This window comes from Cynocephalus volans, chromosome 17 (assembly GCF_027409185.1).
Source record: "Cynocephalus volans isolate mCynVol1 chromosome 17, mCynVol1.pri, whole genome shotgun sequence".
Classification (NCBI taxonomy): domain Eukaryota; kingdom Metazoa; phylum Chordata; class Mammalia; order Dermoptera; family Cynocephalidae; genus Cynocephalus; species Cynocephalus volans.
This window is the reverse complement of record NC_084476.1, coordinates 10,940,626-10,967,720: the sequence shown is the minus strand read 5'-3', so window position 1 is coordinate 10,967,720 and position 27,095 is coordinate 10,940,626. Positions and strand designations below refer to the sequence as shown.

The 27,095-nt window shown below is 53.0% G+C and overlaps 1 protein-coding gene across 2 annotated transcripts in view; it reads left to right on the top strand.

Annotated features, from left to right (window-relative positions):
- The window catches only part of MVB12B (multivesicular body subunit 12B), a 181,965-nt gene extending 155,944 nt beyond the window's left edge, over window positions 1-26,021 (top strand). For both annotated transcript variants that reach the window (XM_063081985.1, XM_063081984.1), the window contains 3 exons: window positions 3,528-3,583; window positions 6,096-6,155; window positions 22,014-26,021. In XM_063081985.1, the coding sequence (XP_062938055.1) occupies window positions 3,528-3,583; window positions 6,096-6,155; window positions 22,014-22,100 (203 nt within the window). In that variant the 3' untranslated portion in view covers window positions 22,101-26,021. The remainder of the gene's footprint in view (window positions 1-3,527; window positions 3,584-6,095; window positions 6,156-22,013) is intronic.
- The last annotated feature ends 1,074 nt before the right edge of the window (window positions 26,022-27,095 follow it).

The window sequence follows — 27,095 nt, the reverse complement described above, 5'->3', positions numbered from 1 at the left end:
ACTTTGGAGAATGGAAATGTTTTAGAACAAGGTAGAGGCGGTGATTGCACAACATTGTGAATGTGCTAGAAGCCACTGAATTGTTCACTTTAAAACGGTTAATTTTATGTTATGTGAATTTCGCTTCAATTTTTTTTTTTTTAATTTTCCTCCCCGCTTAGATCTTCTCACTTCCTAGAGGTGATATCCAGAGTTCTTCCACCCACGGCTTTGGTCCCCAGCACCAGCAGGGTGGGTGACAGTCAGCAGGCTCACCAAGTATTCAGAAAGGTTGGGTCTGTGCCCCAGGCTGGAGCGCTCTGCCCAGTTCACCAGCTCCCTGGCCCTGCCCCAACACAGCCATCAAGCCCCTTGGTCCCTGCCCTGTGCTGGGGACCTGGGAATGCAGAAGCAGAGGAGAGGAGACAGATGCCCAGGGAGGAACTCAGGGAAGGCTTCCTACAGGAGAGGCACTCAGCAGACCTTGGAAGGAGGGCCAGGGTGGAAACAGTGGAAGGACGGGAAAAGGCAGCAGGGCCTTAAACGCCAGTCAGGACCCAGCCTTGGAAATCTTCCCCTTTCCTGCTCTTCAGAAACTCAGGAGGGACAATCTGGGGGGCCTCCAGCTGGGGAAGAGATTCTGACTAGAGAGGAGATTCCGAGTGGGGAGGGGCCTCCGAGTGGGGAGGGGCCTCTGAGTGGGAGGGGCCTCTGAGTGGGGAGGGGCCGCTGAGTAGGAAGGGGCCTCTGAGTGGGGAGGGGCCTCTGAGTGGGAGGGGCCTCTGAGTAGGAAGGGGCCGCTGAGTAGGAAGGGGCCTCTGAGTGGGGAGGGGCCTCTGAGTGGGAGGGGCCTCTGAGTGGGAGGGGCCTCTGAGTGGGAGGGGCCTCCGAGTGGGGAGGGGCCTCCGAGTGGGGAGACTCTGAGTGGGGAGGGGCCTCTGAGTGGGGAGACTCTGAGTGGGGAGGGGCCTCCGAGTGGGAAGACTCTGAGTGGGGAGGCGCCTCTGAGTGGGGAGACTCTGAGTGGGGAGGGGCCTCTGAGTGGGGAGATTCCGAGTGGGGAGGGGCCTCTGAATGGGGAGGGGCCTCTGAGTGGGAAGATTCCGAGTGGGGAGGGGCCTCCGAGTCGGGAGGAGACTCCGAGTGGGGAGGAGACTCCGAGTGGGAAGGCGCCACCTTCCTTCCTCTCCAGCCCTAGTGCTTCCTTCCTAAGTCTCAGTTCCTAGAGGTGAAATCAGGTCTTTGCAGATCACCGTACCACCTTTTAACACACAAGTTCTCTAAACGTCCACTGACATTTGATAGAGACAACTCTCACCAGTGAGGGGCAGTTCTTCACCCCTGAACACTGATAACGCCTTTAAAACACCCAAGGCAGAAAGCCTGGAGAGTGAAGGACGGGTGCGGTCTCCTGCACATGAGTGGGGAGTGGGTCTTCAGACAGCTTGTGCTGACGACGAGCTCACTGAGACACACCCAGGCATCCGTCACTGTGCTGGTGGAGTGCTCACAGTTTCCAAGGCCCTGTGCGCAGAGCCACGGGCATGCAGAGAGGGCTTCGCTGTGGACGCTGCCCTCTGTCTAGTGGGCAGGAGAGGGTGTGTACAGAGAGCAGAAAACGATGCAGGCCATGGCAGTGACAGCAGTAGGCTTTGGGGATGTAGAGGATAGCCACAGCAGGCTGCAGCATCTAGGACTTGAGATCACTGCATGACACTGGCAAGCTCCAACCTCTAGGAGCCTCTGCTAGGCTGTCAAAATGATCAGAAACAATACAAGTGCTGCATGCCATGCCTGTCTTGGCAGCACCGGAAGTCAGGAAGTCAGGGTCCTGTGAGGGCGCACCGGCTCACACCTGCAGTAGAACTGGCCTGGCCACTTCTAGAGTATTGGGTGGACTTGGTTCTGTTCCTCTCTAGGAGGCTTTGGGGCTTTCCAGGGATCCTTTATTCACTGTTGAATTTTTTCAGCTGTAAATGAGCATACCTGTGTAGGTGCTCAGATTTCGCTAGCATGTCTGAAGGTAGGACATATCGTTTACGATTACTTGGGGCTTTCCCCCTCCCTCCTTTTTGGGGAAGTGTTGCACTGTTCCAGCCCGTAGCCCCTTTTCTGCTGGGCAGTTCACACAGATTGCAGGGGCCACCTGTGACAGGAGAAGCCTCTGACCACAGATGTCTCTGTGAGAGCCTGGCAGCTGTGCTTTGGATAGAAACCTTCCAAAGAGGAGGGAGGTTTCCAGAGAGCAGCTGGAGCCCGCTGTGCTGTATCTTTTTCTTCAAACTTACCAGAGACGGTTTTATTTTTTCTTCCCTAAGATAAATCATGAACATAGCTTTAAATGAGCCGTTTGGCTCCTCTAGCTCATCAGAGAGGATTTGTCCCAGGCTTCTTTCCTTTCCTTTATTTCCTTTCCTCCTGGTTTATTGCCTGTGCTTCTGCTGATCTTTACCAGGACTGAAAAAACTGTCCACCACTCATACACCAGGGAAGTCCTAATCTCAGAAGACGTTGGGGGAACCAAAGAATGTCATTTCCCAGGGAACCTGCTCACCCAGGCTGCTATTCTATTCACTCCGTTTCTTCTTAAAACCACAGTTTACCATGAAGCCATTGCCCTCGGGGTGAGGCCCACCCCGTTGGCTGGGCTATAGGACCTGTGAAGCCCAGGTTGGCCTTTGCTCATACCTGACTGTGCTCAGACCTCCTGGAGAAGCCCGACACCAGGAGACGTCTCTGCCCACCTGTCTCAGCAGCCCCTTGGCTGCCGCACATCCCTTGTTGAGTATCACTTTTCCTCCTATGTGGCAAGACTTCCAGTGCTGATGTGGTCCTCTAACATCGTAATGCATGGAGAGAAAGCACTCGCGGTGGCATGCCCTAGGTTGTGTTTTGCTCAGTGTGCCTTGGATGATGACAACCTGGGGACAGGGTGAATGGGGGGGGGGCGCTGTGGAAAAGGACCCCTGGTTTTTTCATTCATTGGGTACCCTTTCCACACCCTTTCTCTCGTGTCCTGTTAAAATGAAGCAGACTGCCGAGCCCTGGGTTAGGCCTGGAAGCCCCAGGATTAAGTGACAGAGTCAACGACAGTAACCGTGTGACCTCCCATGAAAACCCACTCTGTGTCCGGCTCTGGGCAAGTGCCTTGCACACTCCACTCTAACTCATAAGCACCCCTTCCCCTTTTAAATGTAACTTCAGGTGCTGTCAGCCCTTGGCAGCTCCCAAACTTACAGACTGGAGGCCAGATTCTTGGGAGGGGCAGAGAGGACAGGGTCTAGACCAGCCCTTCTCTGCTCCCAGAGCTCTTGTCTACACGTCTGCCTGGTGTCGGGGGCGACAAGGTGTCTGCCTCCCTCATTAGGTTGTGTGTCCCTGGGAGCAGGATGGTACCTGCTGTCACCCCATAGCTCCCACTCACCTGTGCTGAGCATCGCCTGGCTCCAGTCAGTGACTCATTTGTGCTCCCTGTGTTGATGTCTTAAGTTACTGAACCTTGAGAGTGTCTTCAATGCCATTTTCTCTCCTTTTTTCTTCTTTTGCAGCAATGGATGGTGTGCCTTTTATGATTTCAGAGAAATTTTCTTGTGTCCCAGAAAGTGTAAGTTTTATGCATGATTGCCCTTCCTTTCTGCCACCCAGCCTGAGTTCCCTCTGTCCTGATTCCTGCAGCATGCGGGCTGTTCTAGTGGCCCTCACACGCCCTGCCCCTGGCGGCATCATTCCTCCCTGTGTGTTTTCTCTCCTACTGGAAGCTGAACCCTGCAGCTCCATGACCGTGACTTCCTGAGAGTGGGGTGGGCTGTACTCATCGCTGAGCCCTTCAGCTAGTGCCTGATGTAGTAGGTGCTTGAGAAGTAAAAGTGGAGAGTGAGACAGACGGGCAGATGCGCTCAACGAAGCTGAGCCTTTCCATTCCAAATGTTACGGTGAACTGAGCTGAACTTCACTGGTTGTGAATATTTTTTGTTTCCCAAGTTCAGCTTAGTAATTTTATTTAACAATGACAGTTTCCTTTCCATTTTAATTGCTGCGTTCTGTGCTAAGTGCATACTCTGCTCTGACTTGGAGGCCTCTAGCTGTGTGTCTCCTGCTCATGCCAGGCCAGCCTTGACCCCATGTACACAATAGCACACTCAGCCCAGACTGAGCCCCAAGCCATCTTTAATGACAGAGGGACTGGGTGAGCTGGCTGGGACCAAAGGCCAAATCTAGGCCATGAGCGGTGCCCACCATGCCCAGTGCCCACCATGCCCAGCTCTGGGGGGCTCTGCACTGGGCTGCAAGACCTGCCTGGCACTCCTGGGGTCCTCTCTCACATGGTGCCTGTCCCCCGAGATGGCAGTGGTTCTCTCTCAGTGGAACAGACCTGGTCCGTGGCAGCTCAGTAAACTTGTTTCTGGATTTTATCCTTTTTGCAGAAGTTTGCTTTGAGTAGTTAATAAACGTGAAGGCCCCACTCTGGGCACCAACTAAAGAACCCTTCAGTGTTTTTCTTGGATCTAGTTTAAAACCACCCGGCCTGCGATTTGACCTGCTCTGTAGTTTCCATTTTCATGAAATATAATAGGCCTCCTCTGAACCCTTCTGGTAAGCAGCTTAATCTTGAAAAATGCTTGTGACGTGACATGCAGAGCTTGAGTAACTTCGGCCGACTCCACTTGCCCACGTTGCCATGGAGACACTGGCGCCTCTCCCGCCCATTCCCTTGGCGAGGCTGCTCTGCCCTGCTTACCAGCTCCAATTGGGAAAGTTTAGTGGGGCAGTTAGAGCCTAATGATGCAACAGCTGGACCTCTGCTGGATCCCAGGCAGGCAGGCAGGCAGGCGGCCGCATTCTCCAGCACTCGGGCTGGCAGCACAAAGACAGCCAAACTGTTTTGTGGCTACTGGCAGAGCAGCCCCAGGAGCTGAGCAGGTAACTCGGTGGCCCTGGCCCAGGACAGCCCTTGCGAATGTGCTGCTGCGGGTGCTGCTGACTCAGCAAGGGCCCACGCCAGGACTTGGCAGCACCCAGTGCTGAGGCTTCCCGTGTACCCCTCTCAATTAAAACCCAAGCAGCCTGCCCGCCCACACGGCTTTTTAACAGGTGGAGAATGATGAAGTTATTCCACCCATGGCTGCATCAGAGGAGGTGCTGAGCAGGAAATCCTGCTGGCCTGGTCGAGGCTACAGCCCTGCTTTCACCTCTGGGCTGCTGTAGTCAGAACCATGAAGACCCCAGGGTTCTGTCAGGGACTCTCGGGTTTCACCTGCTTATGCTGCCGGCCGCTGGCCTGGGCTGCAGGAGGCTGGGCTGAGTGCCTTTCTGGGGGAGACAGAACACTGATGTGCCCAGAAGGGATTCGGACCAGCGTCCTCTGTACCTCTCATCCTAGGCTTTTGTGGGCCTCCAGCTAAAGTCCATTGCCATGAGCACTTGATTTTTTATGATATCTGTTGAAAGGCCAGCATTTTCAAAAAGAAAGGTCTCTGTGAAACTATAGAAACCACCATTAAGCTGTACTGTTATCATTTTTCACCACCTTTGATTTCTCAAATGATAATTGATTGGCAGTTGTTCCATTTCATCTGGCATTTTCAAAGATCTGGAATTCCCCCCAGCTTCTTCCCTGGATCCCACAGAGTCCTGGATGAAAGACTCCTGGAATTCCATAAACCTGCTGCCACCACGTAGATGCAGCAGTCAGGGTGGCCTCTGGTGAGAGCCTGGGCACCTCCAGCCCTATAGCTGCAGCAAGAAAGAGCAAACATTGTCCACGTTTTTGGGTTTTTTGTTTGTTTGATTGGTTTTTTTTGCAGAGGGAGAAGAAAGACAATGTTGGTCAGCCACAGCCATGGTCCTCCAGGAGCCCCAGGACCCTCCTGGGTGCTGTGGTCCCACAGCACAAGGGGACCCCATTGTCAGCCACATTTTCCTGAAGCATGCTCAGTGTTCCTTTGTCCCTCTACCCTCACTAATGACCAGAGTCTGCTGATGAGTTTCCTGTGGATAGGGGTGGAGAAATGCTAGATGACAGGGTGGTTTGAGATTTCACAGTTGTCATGCATAAAAGCAAATGTGAAGGAGCATTTTCCAGCCGTTTAAAAGGATGACTTGATCTGTGTTTTCAGATGCAGCCCTTTGATCTCTTGGGAATCACCATCAAATCTCTAGCAGAAATTGAAAAAGAGGTAAGTAAGCTGCCCAGAGTTGGGGCAGGCGGGACCCAGCCACCCCGCTCACCCCAAGGCCTCTTATGCCCCATTAGGGATCTGGTCCAGGAACAGGAAGGACAGGTGCCGGGTGCCCTTCTGAGAAAAACCCTTCCACTTCACTCACATTTCTTTCTCAGAAAAAGTAACTCACTTTTAATGTATTTACTTCTTCCAGTCAAATGTGACCAATGACTTGTCTTCTCTAAGTCAGAGGTTTTAAGTGACTGATGGAGCCATCGATTCTGCACATTTTTAAAAAACGTCTCGGCTTACAGAAGTTGGGGGATGAGGGGTGGGCACGGGGTTGACATTTCTTCCTCCTTCTGTTCCTTTGCCACCAGGAGGGTTTTGAGGAAATGACAGAGCCTCTTCATGATTTAGAGGAAGGGTCAGTATATATTCACTGTGTTTGGTAAGCCAGACCCCACTTGGCAGCCTGGTTTGAAATAGTTTGGACTTTTTCCTAATAATATAAAAAAAAAGAAATCCAGGGTTGGATTACAGACGAGAACTCTGAGGAAAGAGGGCTGGGATAGTGGAGTTGAGGCGGCCGGATCTGCCCCGGCTCTCCCCATTTTCATAAGACAGCGTTAGCGTGCACGTCTTCTCGTATGTACAGAAGGCTGTTAAGCAGTCACGTGCTACAGCCAGCTCTCCTCTGAGAGGAACATTTGTCTCAAAGATGGAAATGGTAGAACCATTTCAATATTCTCAGTTCCTTTGGGTTTTCTCTTGTGTACCCAGCTCGCAGAAGCAGGCTGCATTATTGAAAGATGGCTGAAATCAAGGAAAATTGAATCAATGTAGTACAACAAATTTCTAAACCTGTCATAGCAAAAACAAGACAAAAAAGTCCCCCTTTGTCTTTGATTTTCAGTAAATTATAAAAACCAACCTGATTGTCACCTATAGATTTTTTTTCTTTTCTTTTCTTTTTTTTTAATGGTAACTTAGGGAAAAAAAGGCCAGCTCCTACATTAAAAATGTAAGTGTGCATAGAACTCCATGTCTGCCCTTCTCAAAAGCAAGGTAGCTGTGGATGGACTGAGGGCCACCTGCTATGAAGGCCGCCTTTGCAGGGCCCTGCGTAGGGTGGAGTCTGGTAAATGTACGGGCAAGGCCTTGAGGGGCCTGCGCTAACTGCAGGTGGAAAAGCAGGGGTGGCCTCGGACATCTGGACAGCCCAGCTCCGCAGGCTGGGGGCAGGTCACACCCCTTCTCTGCTTCAAATGGGGACAGCAGTAGAACCCATCTCACAGGGTTTTGTGAATACTAAATGAAGACATGTAAAAACAAGCACCCCATCAGTGTGCATTAGTTGTGCTGGAAAAAGAGCTTTCTCCCATCCCATCCTACTCAGTGCTACCTGCTAGCTGTAACCTTAGCACCGTTTACTGAAGCACCTGCCATCTGCTCAGCTCAGGACTCGGGACTTCACATACGTTATCACTGGTTCTCGCCCCAAGCCAACCAAGGGGACCTCATTCCCATGGGTCAGAAATTGAGACACCAAGAGGTGAAATAATTTGCCCAAGACAAGATCGAGACGCAGCATGTTGTACTCCAGATCCTCTCCATTGTGACGGAAAGTCTTGGACTTCATGTACCTCTAAGGAGCTCTCTGGACTGTGGGGACAGTGGGGCTTAGGACGTCAAGTCCACCTAGGTTCTGACCCTGGCTGGGCCTCCAAGTTACTGGCATGGGGTAAAGTAGGAGAGGGCACCCGTTTAGGGCCCAGGACATATGGAAGGAACCCCCAAAACCTTAATTCTCTTTCTGCTCTAAGGACTAAACCGTCCTGATGCTAGGTGCTCTGAGAGGGTGTGGCCGCCCCACTAGGCGCAGAGCCAGGTGTGGGAGATGGCTCTGGAGTCAGCGCCTGGCCTTGAATCTCAGCTCCCCCATTTAACTTTTCTGAACCTCAGCCTCCTTTGCTGTAAAGTCAGGGTAGTAATAAAAATACTCGTGCTATTCATGTGTTTACCTGGGACGGTCATGTGCATGGCTCGAGTAGCACCTGCCACAGTCATGCTCAGTTACCATTCGCGGTGGCTGCTGCTGTCATGGTCGCAATGATTATTGGTACTGTGTTCCTTGGTCCACAAGTGCAGGGCACCAGTCAGTGTGGATCTGTCCCCGTTTCAGCATGTCACACCACTCTAGTGCTGGTGTCCAGGGACTGTCATCCCAGTTGACCAAGCCCAGCTTTATTTCTCATTTTTAGTAATGGGTTAAAAAACAGGTCTGTATTCACTATTGGCATAAATTAAAGTTGACTAAAAGAAAATGTGGGGAAATGAGGAGAGGTAAGAAACATTAAATAGGGTGTAAAATCATAACAAGTATCAAGAATGCTGAGGAGTTTTCATTTAATCTGAGGACTTGGAAGTTATTTACACACCCGCCTTTCACATGCATTTAATAGTATGTTGATATCCACACACTGGTGAACTGGCTCTTCCTTCTGCAGCAATGTCAGAGGGTTTTCTCCATAAGTAAACCTGAGGTTGCTCCTTTTAGCCCCTGAACTCAGCGTCGCTCATGGAAGGTGAAGACCAAGGAGGAGCTGTGCCCACGGCCCATGGGCTCCGCCATCAGGCTCCGCGTGTTGGTCCTGGAGCAGGCTGGGTGTCCCCTGGTCAGGACAATTTTGCTTTTGTTCTGTCCAGTTCCCAGCAAGCCTGGCTGCTCTTGCTGAGGATCCTGAGAGTGGAGGGATTTAGGCTCGGAAATTTACTTTGCTCACTGTAAAACTTTGCACTTTACACCATTAAACCAGAATTAATAAACAGTTCAATAAATAAGGCAAGAGACTGCCCTTGGGTTCGGGGGCACAGATGCGTGACCTGCCCATCTCCCCGCCTGTACTGAACACCCTGATCCCTCCTGGGGCTCCTAAGCGGGGCAGCATCTGTTCAGAGGCAAGCGCTTCCCCTCCTTTAGGCCTCCTTACCCTGTGGGAGGAAGTGGTGTCCACCCATCCTACAGGACAGACCTGGACACAAGACGTTCACTGACCTGCCAAATCCCACGGCACCCATGGAGCTATCACTCAGTGTGGCCCAGAGCTAACCTGAGAACTGAGTGTGACCCTGGCTGAATATACTACAGTCTTCATCCACCAAAGTGTAGTCCTGACTTTAAGGGACATGGAAGTGTGTACCCCTGAAGGCAGTGTGTCATTCTGTCCATCCAGAATCAGGGCCAGTTTGTTTTCCTTCCAGCCTTAACTGTATCCACCCTGCCCTGCCTGGGGGATGTTTCTGAATTTAAGACCAAGCCTGGTCACCACTATTTGGCCTCAGAGGCAGGTTACCCCATGAAGGAACCCCCTGACCCTGTCCACCTTGAGCTTGGTGGTTAGGAATGCAAGTGGGAGAGCCTCAGATAAGCACCAGCAGCCAAGGGGGACATGCCAGCATCCAGCCAAGGAGAACCTCCCCGGCACCCCCACTGCAGCAAGGACCCACAGTGGACCTGAGGCACCCAGCCCAAGAGTTGCCTGGCACTGAGTACCAAATGGAGAGGGACTTGGTTCACCCCAGCTGTGGGTGGGCCATGCACCTCCGGCCCCCAGGAACTTGATGTGGTCAGGAGAGAGTGTGACTCTCAGCCCCAACAGCCAGGAAGACCTGGAGCACAGAAGGAGGGCTAAGCATTGGCGGGCAGTGCGGCCTGAGCCACAGGCACGGCAGCCCTCAGGTGCCAGTGTCATGGGCAGGACACAGTTTCCCGTTCTGGATGCCTACAATAGGATGAGAAACCTGCCACTTAGGTTTGACCCTGGAGCAAGTCCTCTGGCTGCCCCACCTCAGGTTGGAGCACAGGCCTGGCCCACCCGGGGGCACGGCACGGCACGGCTTTCTGAGCACCTTGCACTGGCAGGGCGCACAGTCAAGTGCCTGCTGCTGCCTGCTGTAGTCAGGGGTTTCCCCAGGAGTTGTGGTGTGAGAAGTGCTTGGGTTAAGTTTCATAAGACACCCAAGGAAGGTCACGTTTTAAAGTTAAAAGCAAGATAGATGCCATTGAGCAGATTTTGAAAAAAAAAAATCCTTGGAAGGACAAAACCTCTCACAATTCAAACATACTCTGCTGGTGTGGGTGGTTGAGAGTGAATGAAGCCATGATTAATAAAGAAATTCAAAGTCGAATGTCACTCTCCTGGCTCCTGATGACGTAGTAGCGGTCTCCTGCCTGCCCCCCGTCTTCCAGCAACCACTACCCTCCTGCCCCCCATGTCTATCCGCCATGCAGAGCAGGGGCCTTGCGTCCTTCCAGGGCACATATAAATTAATCCAAGGCATGATAAAGTGAATTTTTGCTGATGTCCCCTCAGCCACAGGAGGTGACCAGCAAGCTGGCCAGTGGCAGCTGGGCAGCAGCAGTGGGAAGGTTTTCTGGCCCTGTCGCCCTCCTCTCCTCCTCTCCCCCCAGGGGACTGGGCAGCAGCCAGTTTGGCTCTGCAGGTGAGTAGTGAGTGACCCTGTGGGACTCTTGTCCCAACGAAGCTGCTATTGTCCTCCCCAATGCCCAAACAAAAGGTTCTCTCTGTTTGAGCATGAGGAACATAATTTCACAGCAGACCCCTGTGATGAAGCATCTCCTCTCAGAGAAGATGGGCATATAAATATTCTCCGTCTCTGCCGCTCTTGATCTCCCTTGTAAGCCATTGCCCCGTTTCTCCATCTGATGGATTCCCCGTCACAGCCAGGGCAGGAGCTTCCTGACTGTGCGGTCCTGCAGCAGCCTCTAAAACAATGCCCGTGCCTTGGTCACCTATTTCTCCTCTCTCCCTGCCCACTCCGCGCCCTGTCCTGTGGCCCATCCATCCTGAGCTCACCTCCCGCACAGACCCCACCATTTCTTGTCGTGAAGAGTGATGGCCAGGAGGAGTGGCCTTGATCATGGATTTCGTACTGCGTGCATAACTACCTGCAAACCTTTTTAAAATAGGAGCAAACAACTCTGATGAAATGGCATCGGGCAGGTGAGAAATCCAGAGTGCCTTCCAGCTGCATGCAAAGCCATTTCCCACCAGCTGCCAGCCTCACACAGAAGCCACGATGCTCACCCTTCCCTTCAGTGGATGCCACAGTCAAAGACGTGGCGGGGGAAGCGCTCGTTAGCCCACCACGCTTCCTGATGGAGCAGGCAGCCTCCATTTTCATTCGACTTTAAAGCTGAAAGACGAGGGAGAGTCTAATTAGTAAAGGGACGATCTAATATTAATCACTCCCTTAAAATTGACAAGGGAGGCAGTTCATTTAACCACTTAATTGCTACAGGTTTTTATGGGCTGCTGTTTGCAGACATATTTAATGAAGAAGTTATAATTCTAAAGGAGCTTAAAATTTTAATTTTATACCTAAATATTTTCCTTGTTCTCATGTTTGTAGTCAATCCTCAGGAGTGTAGTCACGTGGAATGTTCTTTAAATGAACATATTTGCTAACTGGCTTGATTTCAGTTTTTAAAACATTGGTTCCAGCAATTAGGCATTTTTTTCAGTTCCCAAATGACTAGAGAAATTCGTCTTGATTATAATTGCTCTTAGCCACGCATATCTAATTTGTGTCTTTTTAAGTGTTAATTAGTAAACAGTTTGAGCTGACATCTTTATGTGTTTGTGTGTTGAAAAATGGGGCTTATTGCTTATTTAGCTTGGGGCCGATTCCACCAGCATTTACGTCACGGCATTGAGGCAAAATTAATGAAAATACATTTGGCAGCGCGAGGTAAAAAGAATTTTTGAATTCAACTTTTGGATGTTCTCTTTGCATGGGCTTCTGCAGGCCCCTTCAAATATATGAGGTTAGGGTGGATTTGGGATCACATCCTGCAGGAAGAAAGGGAGGCAGAGGATTTTTGTATCAGTAATGAAATGGCAGAGTCCCAACTTTATAAAAGCAAAATGTTCATATCCCAGCACAATTGTTCATTCTTTCTACTTTTGGAAGGCTTTCATTGTGCTTATTAATGTTAACGAATTTTGTGAAAGGAAATGTTGCAGCCACAAAATTTGTGGTCCCTTTCCACCATCTAGTGGTCAGGTCTTAAACTGCAATGGGAAATAAGGCGCCTTTTCTCTACCTTATGAAATTGAACATTTTCACCATCCAGAATCCGTTTTATTTCTTTATTTTTCAGTCAGGAAGCTGAAATGCTTTGGGAAAGAAATCTGACTACTTCATTTATTAAATTAAAGTTAGTTAAATAAATAGAAGTTACCCTGTACTGCTCCCCTTTTATACATTACAGAGCTATCACACTGATTGAGAAAATTCCAGCCCAAAACAAAGAAACCTGATGAACAAATTAAATAGACGACCTTCTCGAAGGCACGAAAAGAGTCTCAGGCTTCTTTTGAAATATGGGAAGTAGCTTGGGGAACAGCACTTCACGGGTTTTTCAGGAGCCTGACCACAGCTTAGGAATCCCTGTGTTATGCCACAGACAAGATAAATTTCTTCCCATAAAATGTGGAGAACCATTCATGCAGTTTATCATCTTCAGCAGCGACCCTGGCGATCGGAATTGACATTTTTTTATATATATGTACTTAGTGTGTTCCTCTGAGTACAAAGGCTGCACATGTTTATAAAAATGCAGACATTACAGGGACATGTAAAGTAAAAGGTGAGCATCCCCACCCAGGGCATGCACGCACCACGTTCAAATGCACGTCACCTGCGCTCGCACTCACCGCAGGCTCTCGCACTCACCGCAGGCTCTCGCTTGCATGCCTTTCCATGTCAGTTTGCAGATCTGCTTCGTTCTTTTTAATGACTACATGTTGCTCCCTTTTACGATTATGCCGTAATTTATTTAACCAATCCACTATTGATTGGCTTTTGAGTTGCTTCCAATTACTCATTGTTACACTGATAAAGTATATTCCCGTGTGCATGGCCTCTGCTCTCTGGTTCTTTCTGTAGAAGGATACCTGGTACCATTTTGCCTTCCAAAAATGATGCACCCCTTTAAACACCCCCCCACCGTGGCGCATGAGGTCCCTTTTCACACATCCTCACTTACCTAAGCATTGCTGCACTTTTAGTTTGACATTGTTTAATTAATCACCTTTAAAGACTTGAAGTTGGACATCTTTTCATATGTTTATTGGTTCTTGCATTTCTTTTGTGAATCTCTTCTGTTTGTGCTGTTTGCCCAGTTGTCTTCTATTGGCTTATTTAGCTTTTTTCATTCATTTTTAAGAGCTCTTTATGTTTTGAAGATAGCAACCTTTTCTCTCTCACGTGCTCAAATACACACACACACACAAACATACACGCACACACTTTATCCATTGTCTTTTCACCTCATTAATGATGTGTTCTGTCATACAGAAGTTTTAAAACTTTAGTGGTCAATTTTGTCTTCTTTTTAATGTTTTGTTTTATTTTTGACTTTGTGCCAGAAGATTATATAAACATTCATCCCTGTTTTCTCCTACTCTTCTGTATTTTAGTATATTAAAATATCAAATACTTTTCAACTACTTAATTCATCTGAAATTTATTAGGAGGTAAAAGCTAGATAGAACCAGCTCTATTTTATTCTGAAGTGTTAGCCAATCCTCTTGACATTAGAGTTCTTTCTTTGGTGACTTTTAAATGCCACCTTTATTATCTATTTCCACATATTAATGGATCAGTGGATATTTTTACTGACACTGTTCTGCTCTGTTCTATTTTTATAGAATTACCACACTGTTTCAAATCTTATTGCTTTATAATAAGCTTTAATATATAATAGGGTTAGTTCCTTCTCCCCCCCCCCCCCGAATTTTCCTAATTATATTCACATGATTATTCTTCCATCTGAACTTTAGAATCTTTTGGAGGGAATAGGGTGCCAAAAAAATCCATTTTCAATTTTTACTGGAACTGCACTAAGTACATACGTTAGTAGAAGACTAATTGGCTTTCTACATAGAGTGTCTCTCTAGCCAAGAACAAGGTATGCCTCTTGTTGGCCCAGGTCTTTGTTTATGCTACCCTGCAGAGTAGAATGGTGTTCTTTGTAGAGATTCTACACATTTCTTTTTGGGTTATTCCTAGTGTTTTATGTTTTTGTGGTTCTTGTGAATGGGATCTTTCCTTCGATTCTATTTTCTGTCACTTATTTCTGTATATTAAGAAGCTGTTCACTTTTGTATGTTATTTTTGGAGTCAGTTATCATGCTGACTTACTGTTTCTGGTGGATTTTCAGTGGCTTTTCTTCGGTTCCACGTGCAGGCAGTTATGTCGTCTGCAAACGCCGGCACTGGCCTCCTGCCTTACGTATTTGCTGCTACTCCTGTGTGCCCTCGTCTGACACCTGGGCAGGCACGTTCAGGTCCCTGAGCCTCCCCATCTTACCCATGCCTTGATGGAAGTTTCCAGTTTCAACATTAACCCATAATGCTGCATTTTGGTTTGCTGTATGCAGACATGTCTTTTCTTTTTATCATGTTTAAAGAATTGGCCATCTATTTCTATTTTCCTAAATATTTTCATCAGGAATGGAAGGTGGCTTTTGATAAATGTCTTTTAATCATCCATCGAGATGATCATATTTTTTCTCCCCGGGCATATTAATTAATATGGCGGATTGCATTAATAGAGTTCCTAATTCCGAGAGTCTTTGAATCCCCCTCCCCCCACTGTCCTTTGGGTTTTGTCGGAGGCAATGTCGCTAAGCAGCAGCCGCCACACAGGGTGTTAGCACAGCGGCCAGGACATCCATCATATAAATAACGAGCCAGGTTGAGCCGGTGGAAATGAAGCTGAAGCAGAGGTGACATTTGCCAGACAGAATCACCTGCCCTGGTAACCAGCTGTATATACCTGGTAACCAGTTGTATATACCTGGTAACCAGCTGTATATACCTGGTAACCAGTTGTATATACCTGGTAACCAGCTGTATATACCCGGTAACCAGCTGTATATACCTGGTAACCAGTTGTATATACCTGGTAACCAGCTGTATATACCTGGTAACCAGCTGTATATACCTGGTAACCAGCTGTATATACCTGGTAACCAGCTGTGTATACCTGCTCATGCAACATTGTAGCCACGGTGAATGTCTGGTCTTTTGCAAGTCCTTCATAGAAGGATTTTTCTACCCTTTTCTTACAGTGCTAGGAACTTACTCCTCAAGTTTTAAATAACGTAATATGCCAAAAAATAGATTAGTATAAGGTTGCCTGTCACAAATGTAAAAAAGGAGCCTAATGACAAAACAGAAAAGGAGGGCACCTTTGTAGCGTGTCCCCCACACATCCTTATTTTTCCACCCAGATATCAGTGCTGGAAATAAGTATTGTTTTACATATTTTCTACAAATAATCTAGAAGAGGGGAAATACAAATACCCGCTTTGTAGGTGATACTCAGGTGAATTCTGAAATGCTGTCTCAGTGATGAGGGAGCTCCCCAAGCTGTGTGCAGGGCCAGAAATGGCGTTTATTTAGCAGCAAAGGCATCTGTTAGTCCAGCCCTGCCCCAAAGCCCCACCCAGAGCAAGAGGGGCAGACGTAGGTGCCTGCGAGGCCTTCCAGGCCATCGGTGAGGGTGGGGCTGGGGAGAGCCAGACATTCTCTGTGTCCTTGCTCATCATGCAGGGATCTTTAGCTCCACCCCGAAATGTGCCTCTTCCTGTCTTTCTTGAAATACGTGACCTTCACAATGTCTTTCGTTTTCCTTCCTCTAATAGCCAAGAGTACCCAAAGTATTTTACTTTCTTGCTTGCTTTGTCCCCATCGTCCCACACACTCACAAAATAAATCACAATGATAAAATGGCAGTCACCATGGCCTGGATGGGCAGTGTATAGGGAGTGGTGGGGACTGTGGCAAACTGGAAAGCACATGCCTCTGAAGGAAGCAGCCTCCATTCCCTGTGTGAGACTGATGGTTTGCTTTGTGAAAATGGGTGTCTGGAACTGTCATATCCCCCTATTTTCCTTTAAATAAAATCTACGTAAATGGCATTTTATGCAAAGTTTCTCAACTTTCCAGTGTTTGTAACTACTTTTAAACACTACACAGGCCAACACTGGGAACCTGCACTTTGCACATGGTCTGTGCATAGAGATACAAACACACATCACTCCTAGGCTCAATTTCACCTTCTGCGGGGATGACGTGCTGCCGCAGATGGGTGCTGGGCTTAGTACCTGACATGACATGTGACTATCCCACTGGATGGGGACATCACAGTCGTGCTCAGAGGACGCAGGCCTGGGCCGGCACACTGCCGCTGCCACAGAGGACTGAAAACCAGATGGCCTTCCACCTGCCTTCGAACTGAGCCCATAAACTAGCTGCTTTATCTCCTTTTTATTGAACTGGGCCCAGAGCATGATCTGTCTCTTCACTCGCCCCCCCTCCTGCCTGTCCACCCACCCACCCATCTCACCAATCCATCATTCATTCATTCTTTCATCTGCTCTGGGCCATGACCCCCCAGGCTGTAGAGTTAACAGAAATAGCTGAGACTCCACAGCCACCCTGCACTTGAGGAGAGCACAGAAAGTGCCGTGGGAGCCCAGGAGGCTGTGACCAATTCTCCCCAGGGGGATGCTCCCCAGAACAAGCACCCCTTTAGCTGTGCCTTAAAGGACAAGTAGGACTTTGCCACTCGAGGCAGGAAGAGTGTTCCAGACAGAGAGACCAGTACTCAGAAAGGCACAAAGATGTGGCTGGCCCTGGCACATTGAAGAATAGTTGCTTGTCAAGGAGAGGATGGGGAAAGACCTCTGCAGAAACCACGCAGACCTCCGCATGGGATGAGGGGCTCTGGGCTGTGCCACGGGGTGGGGGGTGGGAGTTGCTTCACCTGTTCCTTGATGTGCCATCGGATTCTGGAAGGAAGGTGCTTAGTGAACCCAGGGTGTTGCAGGGTGAGAAGGGCTCTCCTGGCCCTGAGCCCAGGGAGGCGGGCATCCCAGGACAGCTGGCATCCCTCACAGACAGACCCTCGGCATCACCATCCCCCTGTGAGAGTCCCTGGCTTAGAGAAGGAAATGGGGTGGGGGGAGTGGGTGCTGATGAGGATTGACAAAAAAAGACTTGGATGTGCCCCCGTAGAGAGAGGAAGGGGCTGAATAGGTGGACAGTTGTGCATTCATTCCGCGACAGTTTACAGGGACCCTCTCTGGGGTGGGTACGCCGGCCGTAGGGACACAGTGGAGCCTAGACAGACGTGGTTCCTGCTCCTGGAGCTCGTGGCTCAGGGGGAGCAGGGCAGGAAGAAGTAAGTCCAGAACCACATGGAGGTTCTGCATACATGAGCCAGTGGGGCCTTATCCAGCCCTTTGGTTTCGGGGGAGACCCCACAGCTGCTGCTCTCAGATTAGAGCTCCTGAACTAACTGGGAAAACCAGAACGAGAACACAGATGTGGCTTCCCGAAGGGCTTGGAGGAGCCCTCACCGCTGCCTCTGTCCTTCCCCATTGGTGTGGCGGTTAAAGGTGTCTCCCAGCTGTGTCCCAACCCCATGTGGCCTTGGTCAGGCAGCTAGACTCTCTCAGAGGCTGTGGCAGGGGCAACCAGACCAGCCTCCCAGAGGAAGTAGGCCCCTGGAGATCAGGACCTGGCAGCTCCTGCCACTCCTGTCACCTTATTAGTGGCTACAGGAGTCAGAGGTGGAATCCACAAGCCAAGAGCTCCAGGCCCAGCTGCAGGGTCTCACCCTAAATGAGGGCATTGGACAAGGTAGTCTCCTCAGCTCCAGGGTATTCTAGAACCTCCCCATGGTATGAGGAGGGCAATCCTGGCTCCCCATGCATCCTCAAGCCCCCAGTTTGCATGTGAGCCTGGAGGCTAAAGTAACTTTGCCTTCCAAGATGCCACTGGAAGCCACGGTGGGCACCTCCTATGACAAGACATTGGCCTCGCTATGAGCAGAGGCTTTGGGAAGCTGAGAGGACTGATGCCTCAGTGGCAGGGTCCCTGGGGTCCCAGGAAAGCCCCCGACAGCCCCTGACAGTGACATCTCTTTCCTGGGAGAGGCCCTGGGCCTGGTCTGCTGTGCTGCTGCAATGGTAGCCTGTGCCCACCAGAGGGCGCCCCAGCCCGGCGCTGCTCAGCTGGACTAGGCTCTGCGACCCAAATGCTTTTTAATTGAAAATTTTTTTAATTCAAAAAGGATTTGCTGTTTGTACGCCAGTGCAGGTTTTCCTTATGCAGGAGACTAATGTCTTGAGTAAACAAATCCGGGCCCAAATCCACCTTCAAAGGTACTCGCTGTTTGCCCAAGGGAGTGAAAGGGCTTCCAGAAGCGGCCCTAGTCTCTTGGGCAAACACTTCGGGGACGAGCAGTCCCGGGCATAGGACAGCGTCTGTGGGAAGGGTTATCCGCAGCCTAAGGGGGATTAGGTTGGAGGACATATGTTGAAATTTCATTTGGGGAGTTAGGGAAAACAAGGTGGGGGGCGGGGGTAGCACTTTTCTCCAGCCAAGATAACCTAAAAAGGGAAAAAATCCCGAGGGAGAGAGGGGTGGGAGGGGACAGCAATCTGTGTACTGCACCGCGGGACCTGGGCGCCTCTGGGTAACCTCGGTGTACTCGGTCTGTGAGTCAGGAAGAGGCAAGTGTGTGAACTGGTGACTTACCCCCACCCTCCCCCCTGCCCCAGAGTGTGACGAGATAGGAATTTAGCAGTTCATCCGCGAGGGTCCATCCACGGCCCCTCTCTAGGGACCTGGTCCTTACTCCTGGCCGCAAAGACTGGCATCTCTCCCTGGTCAGCCAATTGCTTGCCTAGTCTTGGAAATGTCCTGCCATCCAGAAAGCTGTAGTGCCCCTTTGGGGGCCCATCCCTGTCTGCATCCTGGTGGGGCTGGGCCTCAACCTCCCTTCAGTTACTCTCTGGCTGACCAGCCCTCAACAAATCAGGGAGGCCTGCCTGCCTGCTCTGTGTGCTCCCTGCCACCACCCGGAGCCTGGCACAGCAGCACAGCAAGGCCCGCCAAAGGAGCAGAAGTGACACTTGCCGCTGCCGCTGCTGGGGCCCAGCACTGGCTGTGTACCTCCCTCATTTGAGAGCTGCCTCATCTCCACTGACTGCCCCGGGAGGGCGTCTCCCAGGCGTGGCCTCTGAGCATCCAAAGTGGAGCTCCCCAGCCCCTCCAGTTCATCCACTCCCAGGTCCCATTGTGTCACGGAATTGTCTAAACTGGTCCCCGCACCAGCAGCATCAGGTCACCTGGGACCTAGTTGAAAATGCAGACTCTCCAGCCCCATCCCACACTCCTGAGTCAGAATCTGCATTTAGCAGGACCCCAGGGTGTGTGTTCAAGTCTGAGGAGCCTGCTGCATCTCTTGCCCTGGGTTCCAGCGTCTACCTGCAGCTTGGGCTCTGCTGCCCTCCCCGGGCCATCCTCCCCCCCCACACCTGTAGCCCCAGCTACCCCCACCCCCAGAGTTTCCAATTTCCAACCCCTGGCTCCAGGCATGTCCCCCTTAGATAGTCCTTGAGGACCTCTTGTTCTCTCCCAGTCTGCTCTTCCTCCTGTGTGGCATGTGGACTGATGCCCATCGGGCTGCCCTCTACACCTCTGCACCTGCTGCTGTCTGTGCTCTCGATGCCCTTCCCCACCTGCCCCCTGCAGCCCTCCTCCTCCCTCCTGTGGCCCCCCTGCCCTATGCAGCTGCCTTCAAAGGTGGGCTCTGTCAGTGTGCCCGTGTTTCTTCCCTGCCACCCTGTGAAGCCCTAGGGAACGGGAACCGTGTGGGGCTCTTGCCCGGCGCCAGCACCAGAACAATATGGCTGTCAGTGGGTGTTGATGAAGCCAACGAGGGACGGATTTGCTGTTGTTACCTGCTGTGCATGGACCCGAGCAGCCACCAGGTGGCAGCATTATGCTGGCCCTTGCCGGGAGCCCTCCTTGTCTGGGGCTGTCGGCCTCCTGAGAGCAGGAGTCCCCAGACTGCGTCCTGTGCCCTAGTCATTGGACAGCAGGAGAGTGAGAGGGCTGGGGCTGCTTGGATGGGATCTCTTGTGTAGCCGACAGATGTTCAGTGAGTGCTTGCTGGGTGCCAGGGGTGGGCAGACCCCAAACTACTAAACCTCATTCCATGCTCGGGGCAGAGCCTGGGAGGAGAGAGCATTCCCTCCCTCAGAGGTGAGTCCGCTGAGGTTCAGAGAGGAGAAGAGGCCTACCTGGTCCCCCTGCAGCGCCACGTCCTTCCCTCCACCCCTTCTGGCAACAGATGCCATTTAGTGGGGCCACACCGTATCAGCAACATCACCTGGCCCTTTGGCTCCAGGAGCCACTGGGGGCTGCTCACCCCATCATCCACACAGGGACAGGGCCAGTGTCAGCCAGTTCCAGCGAGATCTGTCAGCCCTGGGTCGGTCCTGGGGAGCTGTCACATGGGAGTGGCCGTGGAAACGGTGCTGCGTGTTGGTGCTCTGCTGCCCCAGCCTCCCACCCATTTTTCCACTGAGAGAAAGAAACTGTGAAAAGTCTTCTGCTTCCCTTTTTTCTTGAAGGGCCTATTGGTTGTGCCGTGGCCCCTAGAGCCCTTCAGCTCTTAGCAGCTCTTTCCCAGCACGGCCTTCAGAGCCCCTCGCTGCAGCAGCTCACACGGGGGGCAAGAGGGCTGGGCAGGCCTGGCCTGGCCAGTGTGCCTGGTGGGAGGGGGCCGGGGGCTGAAGCTCTCCCCCTGGGGAGTGCCGGTGCTTGTCCTCCTGCTGGGCCCTCCCTTCCCAGGCCCGCCTGTTGGATGGTGTCCCCGAGGAGCTGACACTGTACAGGGGCCAGGTTCAATTAGGGTAGCTCCACTTTGGTCTGTTTTGTGTAGGAGAGCCCTTTTCGATGGCAATTCCACTGCTAAAAGTTTTTTAAATATGTAAACTGTTTGAAAACCACTGACTTAATGTAACCTCCTCATTTCTAAAACCCCTATGACCACACGGCTGCCTTGGCGTAGAGTTCCAGGCTGTTCCCACAGCCCCACCCTGGTCCCCACAGCCCGGCGCCTACAGCGCTCACGGCCCGGCCGGCAGCTGCAGGCCCCTCTCTGCCGGGCTGGGGCCTCCTTGCCCGCGCCCTTCTGCACCCACTCCCCTGCCCCGCACGCCCTGCCCGCGTGTGGGTGTTGAGATCCGACCTGGCCTTCAGGTGAACCACAGTTGCCCCCCAGCCCCCATCAGAGACACTTACCCCTTCTCTAAGTTTCCCTGACTCAGATCTCGTTCTGTGAGTCCGGGTCAGAGGGAGGTAAGCTCAGGTCAGGCGTGAGGGCCCAACAGAGGACAGGCCCCCAGTCCGGCCATGTGCCTCCGGGAACTCGGTGAGGAAAGCGCATGGAGGGTGTGGGGCTGTGCCAGACAGAGGCTCAGGAAACCCCTTCCCTGGGCCCCCAGGTCAACCACATGGCATTTGTCATCGGCAAGCCAGGGGTCCCAAAGCCTGGCAGCTGAGGCTGGCCTTTGGGACAGGTTTGGTGTTGGGTCACATGTCTGCCCCTTAACGGCTGCATGATGGTCTCTGGAAGCAGGGAGGGTGCTGGGCATCGGACCTGGCCCGCGGTTGGCTGGCGCACATCTGCCCTCGGTGTAGTGCTGTGCGCACTGCAGTGCATGTGTCACTCTGCAGGGAGCGGGCAGGACTGTGAGAAGTACCAGTTCCACACGAGCCTGTCACCCTACAGTGTGTCTACACTTACACACATGCCACACGGCTCACAGCCGGTGTGCCCATGCACAGCCACCCAACGGGCACCAGCCCTTGGCAGGTACGTCCTCTGCCCGCTCTTGGTCTGAGGCATGCAGGGGTTTTCTGTGGCGCCTGTGGACTGACCGTGCCTCTTTGTTCCCATCTTTCCTCCTCCTGCAGTACGAGTACAGCTTCCGCACAGAGCAGAGTGCTGCCGCCAGGCTCCCGCCCAGCCCCACCAGGTGTCAGCAGATCCCTCAGTCCTGAGGAGCCAGAGCCACCTGCGCCACCCTCGGGGAGAAGAGGCCTCCCACCCAGGCTACTGACGGGGCGGCTGGGGTGTGGGCCGCTCCCCTCCCTTGTCCCGTCCCTCCTGCCCTGCTTCCCACTGTGTCCACCAGCCCTTCCTCCCACACTGCCCATCCGGGGGCTCTGTGGGCAGCTGAGGGGTTGCATCCTGTCATTGGCTTGCCTGACACGACACCCCAGCCTGCCTGGGGATGTTGTTCGTAACTGCGACTAATCTGTGTGTGCTCTAGTGGCCACCGGCTCCTAACGTGTCTGTGTGATGACCAGTTGTCCTGCAAAAACTCTTGCCCACCACGGAGCATCCCCAAGGGCCCCGGGTACTTGCTCCAGCCACCCAGTGACACCCACAGGCTCCCTTCACTCCTGATTGTTGCCTGCCATGGAGACCCCACTAAGCCACGGCTCTCCTTCCTGGAGACCCCCAGGGTGGGTGGCTTTGCATAGGACCCTCCAGGGCTCACTGATCACCAATGAGGGGCTGCCGAGCAACAGGTCCCTCATACCGATAGGATCAGGTGCCCCAAGTGTTTCACAGCAACCATGAGAAAACGCAAAGGAGGAGTGGACCCTGCCCCACTGGGGACATCCCATGGACTCGTCACCCAGTGCACACACTGGACATCCAGAGGTCAGGGAGCGGCACACCCCAGCCACCAGCACAGAGGGGGTGCTGCTTTCTTGGGGGAGGCTGAGTGACGGGGACCCTGCTTGGACGTGGGTTCTGCTGCCCAGGGTGCTGTGCTCATCCACGGCACTCCCTGTGCCCCAGGGGCTCATCTGTGGACGCCCATGTGCCAGTGACAGCTCCAACTGCCTCAGCCCCGGTCCCCTGGCCGAGGGACCACAGGGATGCACCCTTGCAGGGCCACAGACAACGACGCTCTGAGACGGTGGCCAGCCCTGAAGGGACACGGGCACCCCTCTCAGAGCCAGGCTATGTCTTGATGATATCTGCTAAGAGGAGCAAATGTTTTGAAACATCCCTCTGAGCCAGATCACTGAATTGGGGCCAGATCTGACATTTCTCCACGACTGTCTATTGGAGGTGCTGCCATCTCTTCCAGTGCCGGGTGCCAGGTTCAACTCCAGCACCTTTGCCCCGAGGACAGTGGTGGTTGCTGTCCCTGGGGGCTCAGGCCCTCACCCGATGGGCTGCCTTGCCTCGTGGTATCTGCTGTTAGAGGTTGTCCTGATTCCACAGAATGTGGGGATCTGATAACTTTTGGTCCCCGGAGGCTTGGCCTGTGGATGTGAGGGCCTGATGAGTATGGGTGGCCATGGAGACCCACTGCCTCAGCTGGCACAGGCCCTGCCCTGCCGCAAGTGCCAAGGTGGCCCTGGTCAGCAGGGCGACTGAGGCACCAAAGCATCCGGAGGAAGAGCCAGCCAACGCAGCCGGCCAAGAGGCAGGCGGGGCCAAGATACCTCATGTCCCTGCATCTCCAGCCCCCGTGGGCCCCTTTGTGGACCAACGCCACCTCCAGGGTCACCCCTTCCTCTTCGTTTGGATACCTCTTGACTTCTGTGTATTAGGGAAGTGGTCGCCTCTCCCCGCTTTCCCTGAGACCTGAGGACGCCCCTGTAGAGGGTGGCCTTCCCTGGTGGCACAGTGGCAGGAAAAGATAGTTTGTTACTGGAACCTGCCTGGGCCCTATGAGGACCTGTCGCGGGACTGGTGCTCACCAGGAGAGAACTGACCGATGGATCTCAGGCATCTCCACTGAAATAAGCTGTGCTTCTGGGGAGCAGGGGGACCCAGAGAACCTGTGTCTACTCAGTAGCTGCATTTTGGACGGTGGCTGGTCCAAAACCAAGTGGCCTGCGTGACTCAAAGCCCAGTGGAGAGGGGTGAAACCTCACAGGCTGGGGGACAGCAGGAGGGTAGGGCAGAGCTCTGACCCCTTCTGTCACTTCATTTGGGCTTGTGCACTTTGTCCTTCCACCTCTTTTCATGCCCTGGCTGTGGCATTATCTCCAACAGGTAATGCCTGGTGGCCCTTCTCTCCCCTCCATTGGTGGAGAAGGAGGCATTTCAGTAGCTCTGATAGGCCCTCAAAGGTCCAAAGGCGGTGATGTTGTGTCCCTTGTCACAAGGCAGAGCCAAGCCGTGAGGGTGGCTGCTGGAGAAAGGAAGGGATGCCCACAGCCCCCCACTGACACCCTCTCACAAGCCCCCCTGGAGCAGAGGCCCCGGCCAGGCGCCCATGTGCCCTCCTGCACCGCTGGACAGACAGGAACAAGGCAGGGCCACAGGGCCACTGGGAAGAGGGCAAGCCGCGTGGACCCAGGCCAGCTGGAGCCGTCTCCTCCGTGGTGTTATGGACTTGGCTTGAGGATAGCGTTGACCGTGAGTGTTGTAGCAGACAGCAGCCTAAGCTAGTGAAGCAGCATCAGTGTTAGGGACACGTTGGTGTCTGTAGTAGATTTTAGGCTGCTCCTAATCCTCCGTTTCTTACCCTCTGAGAGGTGGGTGAGGATGAGTGTGTAGGTGACAGTAGCTATGTGCAAGCGTGTGTGTGCACATGCATGTGTGCATGTGTGCCCGGCCCCCGTGGGCTTGTGCAGGCTGCAGGAGGACTGGGGAGAGCTCCAGGAATTGAGCGACCTTGTATGTCCTTTTGGGAGAGTGCTTTCCTCAAAAGCCCTCTGGCTGATGTGGGAAGGGAGGGACAAGGACTCTCCTGGAAATGTGAAGGGCCACGACCTCATCCCTTGGGTCCCTCCCCTCCCAGCACTTCTCAGTGCTGCTGCTGTCCCTGCCCGTCACCCTCTGATCCTCCCAAAAAGACTAACCAGAGCACAGTTCCCCTACTGCCTCCCACTTTCTCTGAAAATTCGAAGTATCTTTTCAAGGGCCTTGGTGATGGCACAAAGGTGACAAGAAGCGAGTGATGTGCTCCAAGTTCACTTGCAGATTTATAATAAGGCCTTTTTTCCCACCCCGAGTCCAAGAACTCACACCAGCCACACCTTCTGCCACTTGGAGAGATGGACCCTGTCGTGGTAAATAACAGGTTAGAGCCTCCCCTGCCCTGGCGCACTGGTCGGAGGAGCACGGTCGCCACTTCATAACTCAGAAAGCGGTGGGAGGGCAGGAGGGGCTCACACGGACTAACCTACTCCTTGCCGGGCGCTAGGCCAGGCACTCTAAGCACATTTCTCCTTTCGTTCCCCCTAAAAGCAAAAACACAAAACCCAGAGTGGACGCTCTTTGCGCCTCATTCCAGATGAAGAAGCTGAAACTTGTCCACGGGCACAGGCTGGTGAGTGGCAGAGGCAGGACTGGGCCCCAAAGCCCGCAGGGCCAGCCGCCCACTCATAAGCACATGCCTCAGGCTGATGTTTTTCTTTCTCATCCCCTAATGGACTTCCTGGCTGCCACTGGTCCCTGCTGGTCACCAGGCCACCACGCCATCACGCAGTGGGCACTGAACCCAGGCCAGGAGCCTGCCTGCCCGGCTCCTCCACCCAGACAGGGCTCTCCCAGATCTGCGGGCTTGCTGGCTGCCCTGTCCTTTGCCATTTAGGCGTTCTTCTCTGAGAACCCGGTGGGCCTGAGGAGGAGGGCAAAGGAGGGCCTCGCCAAGCAGCCACGTGCCTCCACGCCACACGGGCACTGAGCCCATTGAGTCGGTTTGCTGTCTGCCTTAGCCCTGGAGCCTAGCGGAGGCGGCCAGGCACCTGCCCTGCCAGCTGTCACCACTGCGACAGGGCTTTGTTCTCCCAGCAAAGAGCATGGGAGCTGCTCTGCGACCCTGTCGGGCCTCAGGCAAGGACCTTAGGAAGGACGTTACTGCGTATTTATTCAAGGTGACTCTTGTACTTGGCAAAGGGAAGTTTCACTGTGTGATCGTCTGTATTCCTAATATAATTTGTTAAATAAACATTTGTTTTAACCTCTTTTCCCCATTGGCTGTTGTGTCTGAGGCCACCAGAGGTCAGTGTCCCTCACAGGATTCCCCGGGGTTCCAGCCTCAAGCTTCCTCTCCAGCCGCCAGGGCTCTCGCTGAGCAGAGGGTCACGGCCCCAGCAGCCTTCAGCCGTCTAGAAAGAGCTGGAGGGCTGCTTTGCCATGTAGTTTAGATGACCTGGTTACAAGCCAGAGGACTCAGGAGGGTGCAGGGCACGCTGTTCTCCGGCCTCAGCCCTCAGGGATGCTCCTAGAAGGAGAAAATCCAGTTGCCCTGAGAGCCGGTGTGGTGCGGCCCCAGCAAGGAATGCGAGGCGCTCTTTCATCTCGGTCTGCCCGGGCCGGGCCGTGTCTGCGGGGCGCACAGCCGGCTGGCGCTTGGGGTGGCGGAGACGCGGCCGCAGCTTGGGGGCTTTCAGTCCTGTCCCAACTGCTCACCTGCTTGGGGGCCGGGAAGCACACGGCTCCTTGGGAGGAACCGGCAGTTCAGGTTTCACTATCAAAGAGCTTTCCCTCCTTCCAAGTGACCTTTGCCTTTCTGGGCCAGACTTCACAGTCTGGGCTGTCACTGCCTCCAGCTCTGTTCCCACCAGGTGCGGGTGGAGAGAGCTGGAACAGGGCGAGTCTAAACTCTGCACGCATCTCATGGGGGCTGTGAGGGTCCCCAGAAGAGTGTCAGCGCCTCCAGCCCTGCCTCGTCTGCACCCCCTGGGACCTCTTGGGGTTTTCCCACAGTGGAAGGAGGGGAAACGCAGCCCAGAGGGTTCCGTAAGACCCCGTGCTGGAGCAAAGCACTCGGCACACCGCCTGCAGTGCTGGCTTCAGATTCTGGCTCTGCCGCTTCCTGAGCTCGTGGCCCTCGGTCGTTACCCAGCACCACTCATCTGTCAGTGCGCACTTCCCCTCCCCAGTGGCTCAGCCTGGCCAGCAGGATGAGGACACTGGCGGGACATTTAGTGGACAGTAGAGACTGACAGACGCCAGGTCTTTCTTCAGGGCCTGGGTCTGTGTTACCATCCACCAAAGGGACTGAGTCCCTCCTG